The 16,734-nt window shown below is 38.4% G+C and overlaps 3 protein-coding genes across 7 annotated transcripts; 1 reads left to right on the top strand and 2 right to left on the bottom strand.

Moving 5' to 3' along the window:
* Positions 1-4,377: 4,377 nt before the first annotated feature.
* LOC104245821 (uncharacterized protein At5g39865-like) lies at positions 4,378-6,701 on the bottom strand. Of its 5 annotated transcripts, XM_070171688.1 has the most exons (3): positions 5,276-6,701; positions 4,992-5,103; positions 4,378-4,738 (listed from the first exon to the last, which is right to left on the bottom strand). In XM_070171688.1, the coding sequence occupies exon 1, from the start codon at positions 6,403-6,405 to the stop codon at positions 5,335-5,337; it is 1,071 nt and encodes a 356-aa protein (XP_070027789.1). In that variant the 5' UTR covers positions 6,406-6,701; the 3' UTR covers positions 4,378-4,738; positions 4,992-5,103; positions 5,276-5,334. The 5 variants fall into 5 exon arrangements, with proteins under 5 accessions (XP_070027789.1, XP_009799809.1, XP_009799808.1 ...); XM_009801507.2 differs by having other exon boundaries at positions 4,378-5,103; XM_009801506.2 differs by having other exon boundaries at positions 4,378-4,797; positions 4,992-6,700.
* A 665-nt stretch (positions 6,702-7,366) lies between these two features.
* LOC104245822 (12-oxophytodienoate reductase-like protein) lies at positions 7,367-10,431 on the bottom strand. Its single transcript, XM_009801510.2, has 5 exons — positions 10,288-10,431; positions 9,837-9,977; positions 9,315-9,478; positions 8,262-8,372; positions 7,367-8,125 (listed from the first exon to the last, which is right to left on the bottom strand). Exons 1-5 carry the CDS (start codon positions 10,356-10,358, stop codon positions 7,554-7,556), a joined length of 1,059 nt encoding a protein of 352 aa, XP_009799812.1. The 5' UTR covers positions 10,359-10,431; the 3' UTR covers positions 7,367-7,553.
* Positions 10,432-14,485: 4,054 nt separating this feature from the next.
* LOC138888961 (uncharacterized) lies at positions 14,486-16,678 on the top strand. Its single transcript, XM_070171541.1, has 2 exons — positions 14,486-15,690; positions 15,759-16,678. The coding sequence occupies exons 1-2, from the start codon at positions 15,076-15,078 to the stop codon at positions 15,891-15,893; spliced, it is 750 nt and encodes a 249-aa protein (XP_070027642.1). The 5' UTR covers positions 14,486-15,075; the 3' UTR covers positions 15,894-16,678.
* Positions 16,679-16,734: the final 56 nt, after the last annotated feature.

Raw genomic sequence — 16,734 nt, 5'->3', positions numbered from 1 at the left:
AAAAAACTAGGACTAGTTATGGCGAGACGATGACTAATGTTAATTAGACCATTTTTTATGGGCCGACAAAAATTTAGGTAACCCGGTTCCGGGTGCCCGGGCCCACGCAGATGGCATGCGCACACGAAAATCAGAGAATCGGGGAGAATTCCAATTTTATGGCCCTAAAACGCCAAAATATTAGAAACGGTCATGGCGAGGCGATAACTAATCTTTCTTAGGTCAGATTTGATGGGCCGACAAAATTTTAGGTGTTCCGGTCCTGAGTGTCGTGGCCCACACAAATGGCATGGGTTATAACACACAAAAATTTAGGAATCGAGCAAATTCCAATTTTATGGCTCTAAACCACAAAAAAAATGAGGAACGGTCATGGCGAGACGATGACTAATGTTCCTTAGGTCGTTTTCAATGGGTCGGTAAAATTTTAGGCGAACTGGGTTCAGACGCTCTAGACCACACAGAAGACGTGGGCTATTGCACACGAAAATCTAGGAACTGGATAGAATTCAAGTTTTATGGCCCTAAAAGCCAAAAACTAGGAACAATCATGGCGTGGCGATGACTAATGTTCCTTAGGTCATTTTTTATGGGCCGACAATATTTTAGGCGATCCCAATCCGGGCGCCCGACCCACATAGATGGTGTGATCTATCGCACATGAATATTTGAGAATCGAGCGGAATTCCAGTTTTATGACCATAAAACGCCAAAAAATAAGGAACGGTCATGGCGAGGGGTTGACTAATGTTCTGTATGTCATTTTTGATGGGCCATGCAGATGGCATGGGCAATAACACATGAAGGTTTGGAGATCGGACGGAATTCTAGTTTTTTGACCTCAAAGCGCTAAAAATGAGAAACGATCATGGCGAGACATTGATTAATGTTCCTTAGGTCGTTTTTTATGCTCGGTAAATATTTAGGCGATCTAGGTCTGAGCACCTCAGCGTATGCAGATGGCGTGGGCTATAGACCACGAAAATCTGAGAATCACGCAGAATTCCAGTTTTATGGACCTAAAATGCCAAATAAAGAACGGTTATGACGAGGCGATGACTAATGTTCTTTAGGCCTTTATTGATGGTCCGGAAAAATTTGAGGCGATCTGAGTCCGGACGCCCGAGCCCACATAGATGGCGTGGGCTGTTGTACACGAAAATCTTGGAATCGGGCGGAATTCAAATTTTATGGCCCTAAAAGGCTATAAAAATAGGAACGGTCATGGAAAGGTGATGACTAATGTTCTTTCGATCATTTTTATGGGATGACAAAAATTTAGGCGATCCGGGTCCGGACACACGATCCCACTCAGATGGCGTGGGCTATCCCATATAAAAATCTAGGAATTGGGCGGAATTCCAGTTTTATGGCCTAAAACGAGGAACGGTCATCGCCAGGCGATGTGTAATGTTCTTTAAGTGGTTTTTGATGGGACGACAAAATATTAGGCGATCCAGGTTCGGGCTCCTGGGCCCATGCAAATGGCGTGGGCTATTGCACACGAAAATCTGAGAATTGGGCAAAATTCCAGTTTTATGGCTCTAAAACACAAAAAATAAGGAATGTCCATGGCGAGACGATGACTAATGTTCCTTAGGTCATTTTTTCTGGGCCGACAAAATTTTAGGCTTTCCGCGTCCATACGTCGGGGCCCACGCAAATGGCGTGGGTTATAACACACGAAAATTTGTGAATGAGGCAGAATTCTAGTTTTATGGTCCTAAAAATCCAAAAATCAAGGAACGGTCATGACTAATGTTCCTTAGGTCGTTTTTGGTGGGCCAGAAAAAAATTTAGGCGATCCAGATCCGGACGCCCGTGTCCACGCAGATGACGTGGGTTATAACATACGTAATTCCAGTTTTATGGTCCTGAAATGCCAAAAACGAGGAACAGTCATGGCGAAGCGATGATAAATGTTCCTTAGGTCGTTGTTTTTTATAAGATGGAATTTATTTTGTCGATCCGGGGCTATAGCACACGAAAATCAGGGAAAGGGCAAAATTTCAGTTTTATGGCCTTAAAACGCCAAAAAATGAGGAACGGTCATGGCGAGGCAATGACTAATATTCCTTCAGTCATTTTTTATATGCCGACAAAATTTTAGGAAGTCCGAGGTCGGTCACTCGGATGCATGCAGATGGCGTGGACTATATCACAAATCTGAGAATCGTCCCGAATTCTTAGAATAGTAGCGCAGCCTATTGTTCACTAGGTCATTTTTTGTGTGATCCTGTAAAATTTTAGGCGATTCAAGGCCATTCGCCAGGATGCATGCAGATGACCTGGACACACATGAAAATCTGGGAATCGTTTTGAATTACTGTTGTTTTTATCCTAAAATGCCAAAATTTGAGGAAAAGTCATGCCAGAGCGAAGACTATTGTTCGTTAGGTCATTTTTATGGGCCCGCTAAATTTTAGGAGATTCGGGGCCGGTCGCCCGGATGCATGCAAATGGTATGGACTATAGCATTGAAAATTTGGAAATCATCATAATTCTTATTTTATGGACTTGAAATACCAAAAAAGGAGGAACGGTCATGCTAGATCTATGACTATTATTCGTTAAGTCATTTTTTATTGGCTCGCAAAATTTTAGGAGATCTAGGGTCGGTCGCCCGGATGCATGTGACGTGGAGCACACGAAAAATTAAGAATCATCCTGAATTCCTGTTTTTTGCCCTAAACGGCAACAAGCGAGGAACAGTTATGCCGGAGCGATGACTATTGATCGTTAGGTCATTTCTATGGGCCCGTAAAATTTTAGGCGATTCGAGGCCGGTCGTCCGAATGATGCGGATGAATTTGACACATGAAAATCTGAGAAACATCCCGAATTCCTGTTTTTGACTCTAACGCCAAAAAATGAGGAACGGTCATGCCGGAGCGATAACTATTGTTCATTAGGTCATTTCTGATGGGATAGTAAAATTTTAGGCGATACGGGACCGGTTCCTCGGATGCATGCAGATAGCATGGACTATAGCACACGAAAATTTGAAAATCGTCCTGAGTTTCTATATTTTTGCCCTAAAATGCCAAAATACGAGGAACGGTCATGCAAGAGCGATGACTATTGTTCGTTAGGTCATTTTATATTATCCCGCAAAATTTTAGGAGATTCGGGGCCGGTCGCCAAATGCATGTAGATGACGTGGATCGTCTCAAATTCGTGCTTTACGCCAAAAAATGAGGAACAATTATGCCGGAGCGATGACTATTGTTCAATGGGTCATTTTTTATGAGCCCACAAAATTTTAGGCGATTCGGGACCGATCATCCCAATGCATGCAGATGTCGTGGACTATAATATACGAAAATCTGGGAATCGTCCTAAATTCCTATTTTATAGCCATAAAACGCCAAAAATTAGGAACACTCATGTCGGAGCGACGACTATTATTCGTTAGGTCGATTTTGATGGGTCCAAAAATTTTTAGGCGATTCGAGGTCGGTCACTCGGACGCATGCAGATAGCGTGGACTATAATAGCACACGAAAATTTGGGAATCGTCTTGAATTCCTATTTTCTTGCCCTAAAACGCCAAAAAATGAAGAACGGTCATGTCAGAGCAATGACTATTGTTCGTTCGGTCATTTTTTATGGGCCCACAAAATTTTAGGAGATTTAAGGTCAATCGCCTGGATGCATGCAAATGGTGTGGATTATAGCACAGAAAAATCTGGGAATCGTCCTGAATTCCTATTTTTGAGCCCTAAAATTTTGCAGACCCACCAAATGCACCAATATGTCTATGTGTAGAATTGAGTACTAGCACAGGTGATAAATGCTATGGTCCATTCAATGGCTTCAACAGGTAAATTGTTGAATGTCTTAATTGAACTGATTTTAGCAAATTAAAATGTCGGTAGACAATGTATTTTTTCTGGCAAACCAAATCACTTACCTACAGTGCCTGCAATAGTAAGAAACTTTTTTTTTAAGCTCCAAGACAACTGATTTTTTTTAATGACGGTGATTTTTGGGTCAGCGTGCGCCCGACTCGATTATTTCACCAGGTATTTATTACCTTCCACCAACACAAGTATTATGTAACTTTATTCTCCAAAACTTAAGTAGATAAGAAGTAACCAATCACCTACTGTGTTTTGCCTCCGAAGAGAGGCTCAAGACAACTAATCCTTTTCTATGATGGTGATATGTAGGTCAGTTTGTGCCCATCTCAACTATTTTATCGGGTATTTATTACCTCCCACCAACACAAATATCATATAACTTTGTCCACCAGAGCTTACCATGCAAATATCCATTTTCTTCTTTCAGTATCTCTACTTAATGTGTCATTGTCCCAAAATGGTAAGTTGGAGCATTTCATCATAAACATACTTATCATTATTAAAGAATGGGCCATGACTAAATATTTCTCATGGATTTTGGCATTTTGCATTCGCCACTTAGTTCATACAAAGGCAAGAAGATTAGCAGCCACCGACAATAAATCAGTTGAAAATCTTGACCACTGACGAACTTCAACTTTTTATAATGAAGAAGCTGCCATGCTGACATACAAATAAACCTAAACTAAGCAGAAAAGCTGCTACAACAGAGAGAATGAAGACGTCGGTTTTTTTCCCACCGATGTCTGATAGCCGCTTTGTAGCCCCGACTGATCCGAATTCGTGTCATGTAAGGCCCATTAAGGGTAGCGCTCTCTACCAGTAGTTTTTTCAGAGACGTTGGTTGAGAGAGCATATCTTACTGCAACATTCACCTACTAAGAATATGGTAAAGCTTCAAAGCAACTCATCATATACAATGAACTTGTACTTCCTATGAGGGAAAAATATTGAAACTTTTATGTTGCATAAGGTATTAAACCAATAAGGCATCACTTATAGAAAACTTGCAACAATAAAATTTACTGCACAGCATCATAGTTGTAGCCAAAGCAACTTACTCTCTTGACAGCAACGGCAGGAATCATATTTTATATAGCATATAAAACAAAAATAAGGCTGACATACCGAAACCAAAACTGGCTGAATCACGAATCCATCTGGTTAAACTGCAAACTTCACTTCATGTTGATCGAAGCAAACAAACTCTGAGAAATATTCCAGTTTGTAGCTTACTTTTCTGATAACAAAAAAAAAAGGATCAATAAAGTAGAACACTTGCAGAGTAGACTTGTTTGAAATAGGGCAAGCAAACAAGCACCATGTTCCAAGAGAGAATGAACATGATAGCTCCAGAGATACATAATATAGAAATTTGAAACAAACAAGTCTATGATTGGACCTACACATACTCATATACAATACATTAGTAATAACAAAATTCAGAAACAGCAGACAAAAGAGTGAAGCTTCAAGGACAACAGCTGGGGCAACGAATTAATCCATTTTCATTGCAGCGCGGGCACTTCCTTGACTTCCCTTCCTCCAGTTCATACAATTTCCGGCTTCCATTGCAACCAGGACATAGTACAAACCTCGCCTCACCACAACTTTCACAAGTGAATCCATCGTCCTTAACCGGAAACCCTTCCGAAAGCTTAGCCAATTCTCCAGTCTCATGAAGTCGTTTAATCTCATCTACACCACCAATGTACTTCCCTCTAATAAACACCCGTGGCAAGCTCACTGCTTTACCTTCCAAAACATCTCGTAACTCTTTCCTATACGACGAATCCATAGAGATATCCCTTTCATCTACACATACTCGATACCCTTTAAAGATCATACGCACAGAGCAGCAATCTTCATAAGTCTTCCTAATTCCCCTCAAACTAGTATAATACAGAACAATCCTGTCCTCAGTACCCTTTAAGTAGAAATCACTACTAAGCAACAATGAGCTCAGAGACCTATCCACAGACCTAACTATGTTGGATTCTTGATGCTCAAATTGTTTCGAAGACAATGCTTTTCGATAACTTAAAGCTACATTAGGATCCATTTTAGCCAACAATGATTCCTCAGACAAATGCTTCCACAATGGCTTCACATCATGAGCATTACTATTACACTTGAACTTTCTAGGAGAGGGAGACTCTTCGACATGGGACTGAACCATACGAAAATCTAAGTCATCAAGGCCTTCCATGAGCTCCCAAGTGTTGATTACTGAGTCAGGAGATAAGAGGTCTTGCGGATCACCCTCATTGTGGCATTTCATCAAACAGGTGGTGGGATTGTCTGGAACTTGAGGATCAAGCAACCCATAGGTAGAGGAAGTAAGTGAGACTAAGTGGTTTGTGTCCCCTTTACAAAGGGGTGGGTGGTGAACTAGAGGAGTAGGTAAGGACAGGGTTCTTGAAACTGGAGTTGAAGAAGAATCAGAGTAGGAATACGTGGAATGTGTAGAAGAAAATGAGTTTGATGGGTTTTGTGGATCTTTGGTGACAAAGTTATAGGAACGAGAAGCAGAACAACCCATGAATGGAAACACAGAATAACACAAAATTGATGAAATTTTGTGCAGATTGAACAAGAAAACAAGAGAATTTTGTAAAGGGTGGTGGGTTGGGATTTTAGGCAGTGATTAGTCTGCTTATTATTAGTTTGAGCTTTACAAATTACAAAAGCTTCTCAAATGGCTGCAAATTTTGACGTAATTTGGTAAAACTCATTTGTCCATATACTACTAGTAGTTTTTGATAATGACTCTGGTTACAACATCTAGCAAAGTTCAAGTTGGCACGGTTCATCAACATACCATTAATGTTTCTTTAAATTTTGAGTAAATGTGTTCCACTTGTATCTTCCTTTCGTGTACATTTAATGCTCGATAATTATCAAGAACAGACAGATATGTGAGGGGATAGCTGGTGTATGAGACACATGTATACTCACCCGTCTCAAATTATCTGTCATGATTCTCTTGTACGCGTCCTTAATTGATGTCTTAATATTTAATCTTTCTTCATTGGTATTTGAACAAAGTTATCCATAATTGATGTGTTTGTAGTCTTTAAAGATAATATTACTAAGGGTAAAAAAGGAAAAAAATAATCGACTTTTATCTTGAACTTTTAAAATAGTAACAAATAATTTGAAACAACTATTTTAGTAATCACGACTGACAGTATGAAATGGATGCACTAATATATATATATATATATATATATATATATATATATATATATATAAGCCATGCCCAAAGCAATAAAAGAATTCAAGAAATTAAGACTTAAAGTTCGTGATTAGAAAAAAAAAAAGTGATCAAGGAGGAGGAAAGCACCATATATATATCATAATCAATTCGGTCGTTGTGATCGGACTCTATTGTATAAATTCATGAGAACATGATCACCATACATTACTTCGATTATCATACATAATATATATATATATATATATATATATATATATATATATATATATATAATTGTAGTTTCACATACTTACTACGTCCAAGTAGCTAGTACAATCCTCATCACTTCTTTTACCAAAATAGAAAGTACACAGACTATTCCACAAAGAATCACACTCAGGGAATGTGGTATAAACCGCCTACCCTGACACAAGCATTAGTGATTGACCTATATTCTCACAAACTCCATCTTTTTTCACAAAGTTAATAACCTAATATACAACTTCAAGAGATGGGTAATCAGTGTAACCTACAACTGGATCATTCCTATAGAAACTGCTCCTATCATGCTTGTTCAATGGTGCATTCACTTCAAAACGCTTCGGTAAATCAGGATTCGCCAAAAACAAACGTCCAAATGAGACCAAATCTGCATAACTTTCAGCTATAGTTTCATCTCCCTTAGTTTTATTGTAGCCACCAGAAGCAATAACTGTCCCCTCAAAAGCCATTCTAAATGATTTGAGGCAATCATGATGTTCTTCCCTCGGCTCGAACACATGAAGATATAAAACTCCAAGCTTAGTGAGTTCACTAGCCAAATAAGTCGCCAGAGCTTCTGGGTTCGAGTCCTTTTTTCCGTACACTTCAGAGAAAAGAGAGAGTTTTACACCAACTCTATCTGCTCCAATTTCATCCACAACTGCTCCTATAATTTCAAGAGCAAGTCTACAACGGTTCTCAATGCTTCCACCATATTCATCTGTTCTGTCGTTGAATTGATCATTCAAGAATTGATCGATTATGTAGCTGTTTGCTGAGTTGATCTCGACTCCATCAAATCCTTCAATATGAGGAATACTAACATGTTAATAAGTCACCATTCATCAAGTAAAAATTGTGGACAATAACTAACTTTTGGTCTATCTTTGCTCTAAAATGTCAAATGTCCTGAAGTTGTTAATGAATGGATAACTCACCAGCTTTAATGGCATTGCGAGCTGCAATTCTGAAATCATTGACAATGAAGGGGAGTTCAATTGCGTTTAGTTGCTTTGGTGTTGGTCTGAAGTACTCGCTGTCGTCAGGTACTACACATAGTAAAGAACCATTAGTAATTATAAGGAAAAAAACCATATATGTAAAAGAAAATTTATTGTTTTATATTCCACTAATTATATATGTTAAAGAGAGTGGATCATGGTTGTAATTCAATCAAAAAAACAAGCTCAACTGAAGCTAATTGTCTAACACTATATAAAGCGACTACATCCCATATCAAATCAGATGGTGAATACATGGGGATTCATCATTGGTTAGGGCTTTCGAATCAAAGCATGGGCATCTGCTATTAAGAGGAAGCAGTAGATCGTCAATTGAAGAGCCAGGTCAGTAAACTTCTATTGGGACTTCTATTTATTATTAGTTCGACTCTAGGGACTCCTAGCAGCAAACTAATCTAAAAAAAGGGGGCCCCATAGAGAGGCACGGGAGCCGCCCGCCGCCAGCCGAATCGACCAACACATGATAGGCTAGAGAGATGGGCTCATTCGACAAATCAGTGATCCCTGGGCCTACCTAACACAAATGTCCCTGAAATAGGGGATTGGTTGATCGGAAAGCTCAAGCAGGAATAGGACATTCCATACAAAGCTTTTTGATCGGCAAGCTGGTGGCCTCTCCTTAGAGTCAAGTGGCTTTCAGCTCCTCTCAAATCCCATTTTTTCATCGACGGGTAGGATGAATTCTAAGTTTCCTTATTCCGGTTGTAAAGCGCACAATTAGGATTGGACATCTAAAGCACTGATAACATAATATAAAAGTCCAAGATCAGGTAGCTCAATATCAAGAATGTGTGTGGCTCTGATATATACTATGTTTAAAGAAATGATTTTGTACCTAACTAAACTTAACTTAAGAGACGAGGATTGTCTAAGATCATATGAAGAGACCATAATGAATTAATGATTAGTCTCAGAAAACATTATCAGTATCTAGCAGTATATATAATCAAAGTTTAACGAATTTATTACCTGCATTCCAAGCTATAAGGAAATTGTTGAGGCTTGAGTCAGTTAGCCGCCCTGGATGCCAAAGCTGACAAAAAAAGATACCACCTTTGCCATGAACAGATTCAACAATGGGTTTCCATGCCTCTGTTTGATCTTCTGTCCAAATTCCAGGCATATTTGGGGACCTTCAAATACAACAATAACAAAAGTCTCAATTTCAAGATAGTACAGGTCGGCTTTATGAATCATTAATATGCATTTCGTTCCGTTTGAATCCATGTTATTTCAATATAATATGCTTTACTAATATAAAAAAAAAAAGGCAGCGCGGTGCACAAAGCATCCCGCATTTAGGCAGGATCCGGGGAAGGGACACCCCCTAGGGGTGTGATGTAGACTGCCTGCTCTAATGCAACCATTAGTGGCTTCTTCCACGACTCGAACCCGTAATCTATAGGTCATTACTATTGCTCCAAGGTTACCCTTCAATATGCTTTACTTATATTGCAGAAAAATAAATGCAGAGGAAAATTAACTCCTTACCCTTTGGAGATGTCAGAAGCACTAGTTGATTCAGAAATGAGAAAACCGCCATTAGTGGCTCTTTGAGAATAGTATTCAATTGCATGTGGTTGTGGAGTATTATTGTATGATCTGTTCCTTGTCATTGGTGGCATCACAACTCTGCATATCATAACATAATACAATAATATGTCTCAATCAGCGGCAAAGCCAGGAAATGGGGTTTTGAACACCATTTGCCAGTGAGCTATGCAAGGGTGTTCAAAATTTATATTTTAATCAATAACAAGTAATATTTTATCCTTTACATAGTATAATTTTTCGGCAAAGAGTGTTCAGTTAACCATCCTTAGTCATACATAGTTTCGCCCGTAACCTCAATGGTTCTATATATCATGCAAAAGAAAAAAAAAAAAGATAAACTAAGAAGCAATTAATGTATGTAAAGTGAAATATTCTATATACACAGTACCTATGAGAGAGCTCAAAACTTCCCATTTTGTAAGGAGTAAGGAGAGGAACTGAGGTGGACTTTGCTGCCATTTCTCAAATGATCTTCTTTCTTATTTGCTTCAGAAAATTAAAGTAGCAAAAATATCCAAATTTATAGACAAGTTTGGTCAATATTTAAATGTGTATTCTCTCTAATAATTATGCAACTTTGAAGGGCTACTAACAATATATATATATATATATATATATATATATATATATATATATATATATATATATATATATATATATATATATATATAGTCATGACTAGGCGAAGGTACATAGCCCTAAGTTTGGTCAACTGACCACCCTTTGTCTGAAAATTATATTATATATATAGGTAAAATATTAAATTTTAATGATATATAAGATATATTAAACACCCTTTATCGGAGATTTTTTTTACTTATTTTAAGTTTGAACACCTTAAATGAAATTTTTGACGTCAAGTAAGTTAAGTTATGACCTCTGCAACTTGGGGGGAAAAAGTATTTGTATGACAACTTGGAAACACTTCTGAATAGTTGACCTGATTCAGAGAATATAAAAAATGCTTGATTTTTAAGTGTATTTTACCATTTCAAGAATTGCGTCAAATAAAGTGTCCTATCCAACTAAGCCACAACAATTTTCTTTTCTTTTTGCGTAATAATAAGTGAAGTTTGTAAAAGGGAGTCTTGGAGTAACTGATAAAGTTGTTGTCATGTGACCAGGAGGTCACCGGTTCAAGCCATGGAAACAGCCTCTTGCAGAAATGTAGGGTAAAACTATATACAATAGACTCTTGTGGTCCACCCTTATCCGGACCCGCGCACAGCGAAAGCTTAGTGCACCGAACTTATTTGCGTTCTCGAAACGAAGGACAAAAGCATGAGCCCCAAAGTCCAAGCTCGTACAATAATTATGTAGCATGCAGATAATATCAGATTAAATATTTTAACACAAGTTGAAACTTCAATTTAGACTGTACTTATCTGGAGCTGTATTATAACAGAGAGGGTGCCCCACCGACATAGAGATTTGCTATTTACACGTTCCAAATATGGTACACACTTGATCGATTTGACTATTTTGAATTTTTATTCGAGTTATTCGTCTTTTCAATTTATATAAACAACATGATATATTATAGTATGTATTCCGTTTTTCATGTAAAAATAGCACGGTATAGCTAGTTTTCGGACTGGTCATTCAAAAATAGTCAGTGTTTACAAAGTCAATGAAAAATAGCCACTATTTTGCTGCAACAGAGACCGGTCCAGCATAATATACTGGATTTCGGTGCACCTGTGTATGAACTCCAGCATATTATGCTGGACCGGTATACTTTGCTGACTCCATTATTAATATACTGGAGACTGGAGCACTTGTGCTCCAAACTCCAGTATATTATACTGGACAATTATACTTGCTGAAACTCCAGTATATTATGCTAGAGTTCTAGTGTACTTATGTTGGAACTCCATCATATTATGCTGGAGTTCCAACATACTTATCCTGGAACTCCAATATAATATGTTGGAGTTCAAGCATACTTATACTTGAACTCCAGTATAATATACTGGCGTATTTTTCGGGTTTTGAACAATATTTTCGCTCTTTTTTATCTTTACATGAAAAGTGGCTAAATTTTGATTACTTTTGAAACTGAACTATTTTTGAATGATCAGTTGTAAATCTGACTATTTTTGAATTTCTCCTGAATACTGACATATTGCTGCTTCTTTTTTTTTTGTTTGGCCCACTAAAAATCAAAGACACATATATAGATCTTTTCCTTTCATTGTTTTATTATATATGTGGGGGAAAAATCCACATTCAAGTTATACTTTATATATATTATACTTTAATTTACATGCATGAGGGGCGACTGATTAAACAATAGAAAGATTCGACAGTATATAATTGACTTATAATATGAAGAGCAAAGTTGCTAAAATCAGTTGCAGTATACTGACAAAATCTTCAGCAAGAAAAGGTATCTTCATTATCATTCTTTGTCGTCTCGAGAGGAAAATGTAGTATTATATTGGCAACAAGTGGTGAAAAATGCACATATACCATAATAAATCATCTAAACTTTGAACGCTCCTCCTTCTCTCTTCTTTCTCTCTCTAGCTGCGATGAATAGTAGCGACGCAACAGTTGACCGGCAATAACTCCATATTCCGGTAGTGAAAATTCACCAAATTGGTCTCAAAAGAAGCGTCTTCTCATTGCGCACAATCCCCAATCGTTTTCATCCTCAAATCCATAGCCATCTACTACAGATTTGAAGATAAACGTAGTAGGTACTGTAGCGCAAAAGCTTCAGTTCTCGTTTTTTCTTTACCGACAACAATGGGCAGTTAAGCAGCTATGAACGTGCATCTATCTCCCACACATTTAGCTGTGGGCGAACCACCTCCAGCAGCTGTAAAGAGTGACCAAACTAATAACATACAACATAATTGTTGAATCAAAAATTGCTACAACACCTCCAGCAGCTGCTCAATTGTCCCAACAAAAGGCAGCTGCTACTTTGAATCAAAAATTGTTGAAACCAATTGAAATTATTCATGGCGTCCCAACAATCAAGTTTTCAATGGAGGAAAGGATGGAATTCGCAAAAGAAGAAGGTTTACACCAACTAATAGCATTAAGAAATGTACTGCCGAAACTGTTCGGAATCAAAGAACCATCTTTGATTGGTCAACTCGCACCTCGACAATTGCTTATCATGGTGGATCAACATGAAGACTTCGTTAATTCACTTGTGAGGTCAGTTAACTACTTCAAATACAATGGTAAGGAGCATCAAATCCGAATATTTCCATGGTCCCTTGATTTTAAGGTAAATGAAGAAACGACGAAAGCAGTGGTCTGGATTTCATTGCCTAATCTGCCAACGGAACTTTTTGCAATGAAGGCTTTATTGTCAATAGCTTCAGTTGTTGGAAAGCCTATAGCCATAGACAAAGCTACCCAGACTAAGTCGCGTCCTAGTGCTGCAAGAGTTAAAGTGATTCTTGATTTAATGGACAAATTACATGATAAGTTGTTTTTGCAATTTGTGGATAAACAAACGGGCAAGATTGTTGAATTCTTTCAAGATTTTGTTTATGATAACTTACCATTGTATTGTAACTGTTGCAAACATCAAGGACATGATGAAAAAACATGTCACAGATTAAATAAAAATACAACAAGGAACGTGCAATGTCATGAAGAAACTGTTGATATTGATCGTATAATGCCTGCTGAAGTTTTGGCTTTGGCTGAGGAGATGAGTAAGGTGGGAAAATTACAAGGGGATGCCAGGGATTATTTAATTGCTAAGTCGCAGCAAAAAACTAATGCATCACTTCATGCCGATATTCCAGTTGATCGATCTCTAGCTAGAGTTTCCAATGCAGTGAATTTGGTTAGGGAAACAATGCTGATGAAGGAGACTGGTCAGGTTGTTAGTGCTGGAAATGTTGATGAAGGAGTAGTATTTAATGGTGGTGTAATAGCTCCAGTTGAAGCAGCCTTATACAGGATTTCTGAGGAGTTGCAAGTAGATGCACATGCTGTTAAAGATCCCAAGAATAATCGTGTTGCACCTGGGCAATTTCTACCGGAATTAACAAAACCTACTGCTGCAATTTCTACAAGGGTCCCTAATACTAAAGTTGCTGCTCTTGAAGCAGCTGTCCAAACACCTAGTATAAATGTTGCTGGTGTTAGAGGATCTGGTGTTAAAGAGGTTGGGCAATCTTGTAAGGGCCAACGGCAGGAAAAGGATCAACAAGTAACACAAGCAGAAATTTAAAAAAATGAAGCTAATAAAGGAGGAGAGACAACTGATCGTGGAGCTTTGAAACCTACTGTTGTTCTGAAACATACTGTTGATCCAGCAGTAATTGATCCCAAGTTTAAAAGTGCTGGGCAGTTGGAGGTAGTTGCTGCACAAAAATCTGATGCTCAGGGTGTGCAAAATGCAAAAGCTGGAGATTGGTCTGTGGTGCATCGATCACATCCATCTCCAAACAAAGCTACAGCTGATCTTGTTTAGAATAATGCAGCAGTAGCAGGGGTTGAGGTTCCTGTCATAGCTGGGGATTCTATAAGGTCTGACTCAGAGCAACTTCATGGTAAAACTGGGCACCAAACACTGAATGCAAATGCAAGGCAGGTATTTCTTTCATCAAGCACGACTGATGCACCTAATACTCAACAACAATTTTCATCAAATCAAAACAATTGGACAGTGGTGAGTAAATCACCTAGCAAGAAGCAAACTCCAGCTCTTCAAAATCAGATTATACCATCAACAGTCATTGGAGTCGCGAACTCTTTTGATGCATTGGTCAATGAGGGTGATGAGACACAATCATTTGGTGGAAAAACAAGAGTTACATGCAATGTAATTCAGCAGAAAAATGCAAAGGACTTAGCTGCTAGACTTGGGACTGCAATAGATAAATATCACTTAGATGAGCAAAGTCAAGTACCTGATGATCCTACAACAACAATGCACATTTCCAATACAGAGCTAGATAAAATGGTAGAGAATGCCCATGCAGCTATGATGATCAACACAACTCCAAAATTGGGGTAGCCACAAGCTCGAGGCTGTAACACACAACAGCAAAAGTTCAAAAACACAGGTGAACGACTCATTACTTCGAAGGACAATGTTCCTGTTGATGCGCAAAATGCAGAGGTACACAGCTCCAATGCACCTACATTGCACTTCTCCAATCCACAGGTTGAACAAATCATTAAAAATGTTAAAAAAGAAATGATGATGAACAATCCCATGGTCAGACAACCTTTGGTCACCTTAAACAAATCTATTTTTGAGGTTCCTTCGCAGTCAATGGAATCTTGTGGAGGGGTTGAAGGTGAAACTGGGCTACTTATGTTATCAACAGGGAATAACAATGAAGTTACACAAGGAAATTTGAGGTTGATGGCTATCAAGTCCAAACTTTGGCTAGATCAACGGGATGATGATGATGATGAAGAGGATTGGGGAGATGGTTTTGCTGGTTATTCATCAGAAGAAGCTGAGCGTGAGGCTAATCATGATAGTGCAGGTGAGGAGATTGATTCCTTAGCGATGGTAAAATCTGAAAGAATGCCAGCAGCCAGTCCAATGAGCAATTTGAACTCCAATGCTCCTGCTTTCATTCCCAGAAGTCCGTCATCTCCAGCTATTCAAAATGCAGTAGCTGGAACACCTACAACTACTGTGCAGCAGCAACAAGTTATTCCCAACACTTCAAATGTTACTCATACTGCTGCTACTCATCTACGTGATCGAGAAGTCACAACAACAAATTCTGGACAGAATCAAATTGTTACAACCATCCCAGATATTTCAGAGGAGGAAAGAAGACTCTTGGATGCAATGGTGAGTTCTAATCCATTAAATCCTGTAAATCCTACTGCTTCTAGCATCGGAGTGTTGAGTATGAGCAGGAACAAATTGCAAAAAATAGAACAACATCAAAGCAAGGCAATGGCGACAAATACACAAGGTCAATCTGCATTGGAGACAATTGTTATCGACCAAAATGTTCAACAACCTGTGCACCTGGAGAGAGACTTGTATGAAGACGGAGAGGAAGAAGCAATGTTACAACACTGTAGAGCAGAGGCAGCAAGAAAAGGGGATCTATCACCAATGCATAGCGACAAAGGTAAGAGGACTCATACAAGGAAATTTAGTTGGGACGACAAGGTTAGTGATTTTTTAAATGTTAGGCGACCTCCAATGAGAGTTGCCAAACAAAAGAAGGTCGCCCCAACTATATCTACAAAGTCCAATCGTTCAAAAAAGAAATCATGAATTTTGAATACATCTTGAACAATTGGGATTGTGATGAAAAAGAGTTACAAATTGAAGAAATTACAAGTTCGGACAAGAAGGGACAACATTTTAATTCCTTCATCATTTTATTCTACCATTATATTAGTATTCTCATTTGTAATATCATCACAGAGTATGTTATAAACTCTGTGATGATCATTGAATATTTGGTACTTTCCAGTTCTTATTTTTTACATGCATGTTAGTAGGTGAGGCTATTTAAAGCCTCAATAGGATTAGTAAGGTAAGGTTTAGCCCGGTTTGAGTTGCCTTGGTCCTATGCCTTTGGAAAAATATTCACACGACTATGAGATTATATGCCCTCGTGAGACTTTGCCGGCAGCTACACCATGAATCCTCTACATGAGGCTGCCATCATAAGGCAATGTGAGGCGCAAAGGAGTGATTATATAGCCAAGGCATATGGTTAACAATACCGGTGCTATTGTCCCCCTTATTTGTACTTTTCCGAATTGTTGTATTTTTTTCTTTTTTTTTTCTTTTATTAATGAAAAACTAACCCTAGGCGTTTGCCTAGCGGATTGCCAAAAAAAAAAAAAAAGTGGTGAAATGTGAATGTCATTA

This window comes from Nicotiana sylvestris, chromosome 4, assembly GCF_000393655.2.
Source record: "Nicotiana sylvestris chromosome 4, ASM39365v2, whole genome shotgun sequence".
NCBI lineage: Eukaryota > Viridiplantae > Streptophyta > Magnoliopsida > Solanales > Solanaceae > Nicotiana > Nicotiana sylvestris.
The sequence above is the reverse complement of the archived record's forward strand: the minus strand, read 5'-3'. Positions and strand labels throughout refer to the sequence as shown.

Excerpts from the sequence above, each read along its gene's own strand:
- LOC138888961 (XM_070171541.1), top strand. The coding sequence starts at position 15,076 with ATGATGATGAACAATCCCATGGTCAGACAACCTTTGGTCACCTTAAAC. Across the intron at positions 15,691-15,758 it reads GAAGACTCTTGGATGCAATG|GAACAAATTGCAAAAAATAG; the intron begins GTGAGTTCTAAT and ends GAGTATGAGCAG.
- LOC104245821 (XM_009801507.2), bottom strand. The coding sequence starts at position 6,405 with ATGGGTTGTTCTGCTTCTCGTTCCTATAACTTTGTCACCAAAGATCCA.
- LOC104245822 (XM_009801510.2), bottom strand. The coding sequence starts at position 10,358 with ATGGCAGCAAAGTCCACCTCAGTTCCTCTCCTTACTCCTTACAAAATG. Across the intron at positions 9,978-10,287 it reads AGTTTTGAGCTCTCTCATAG|AGTTGTGATGCCACCAATGA; the intron begins GTACTGTGTATA and ends TATGATATGCAG. Across the intron at positions 8,126-8,261 it reads TCGCAATGCCATTAAAGCTG|GATTTGATGGAGTCGAGATC; the intron begins GTGAGTTATCCA and ends CTCATATTGAAG.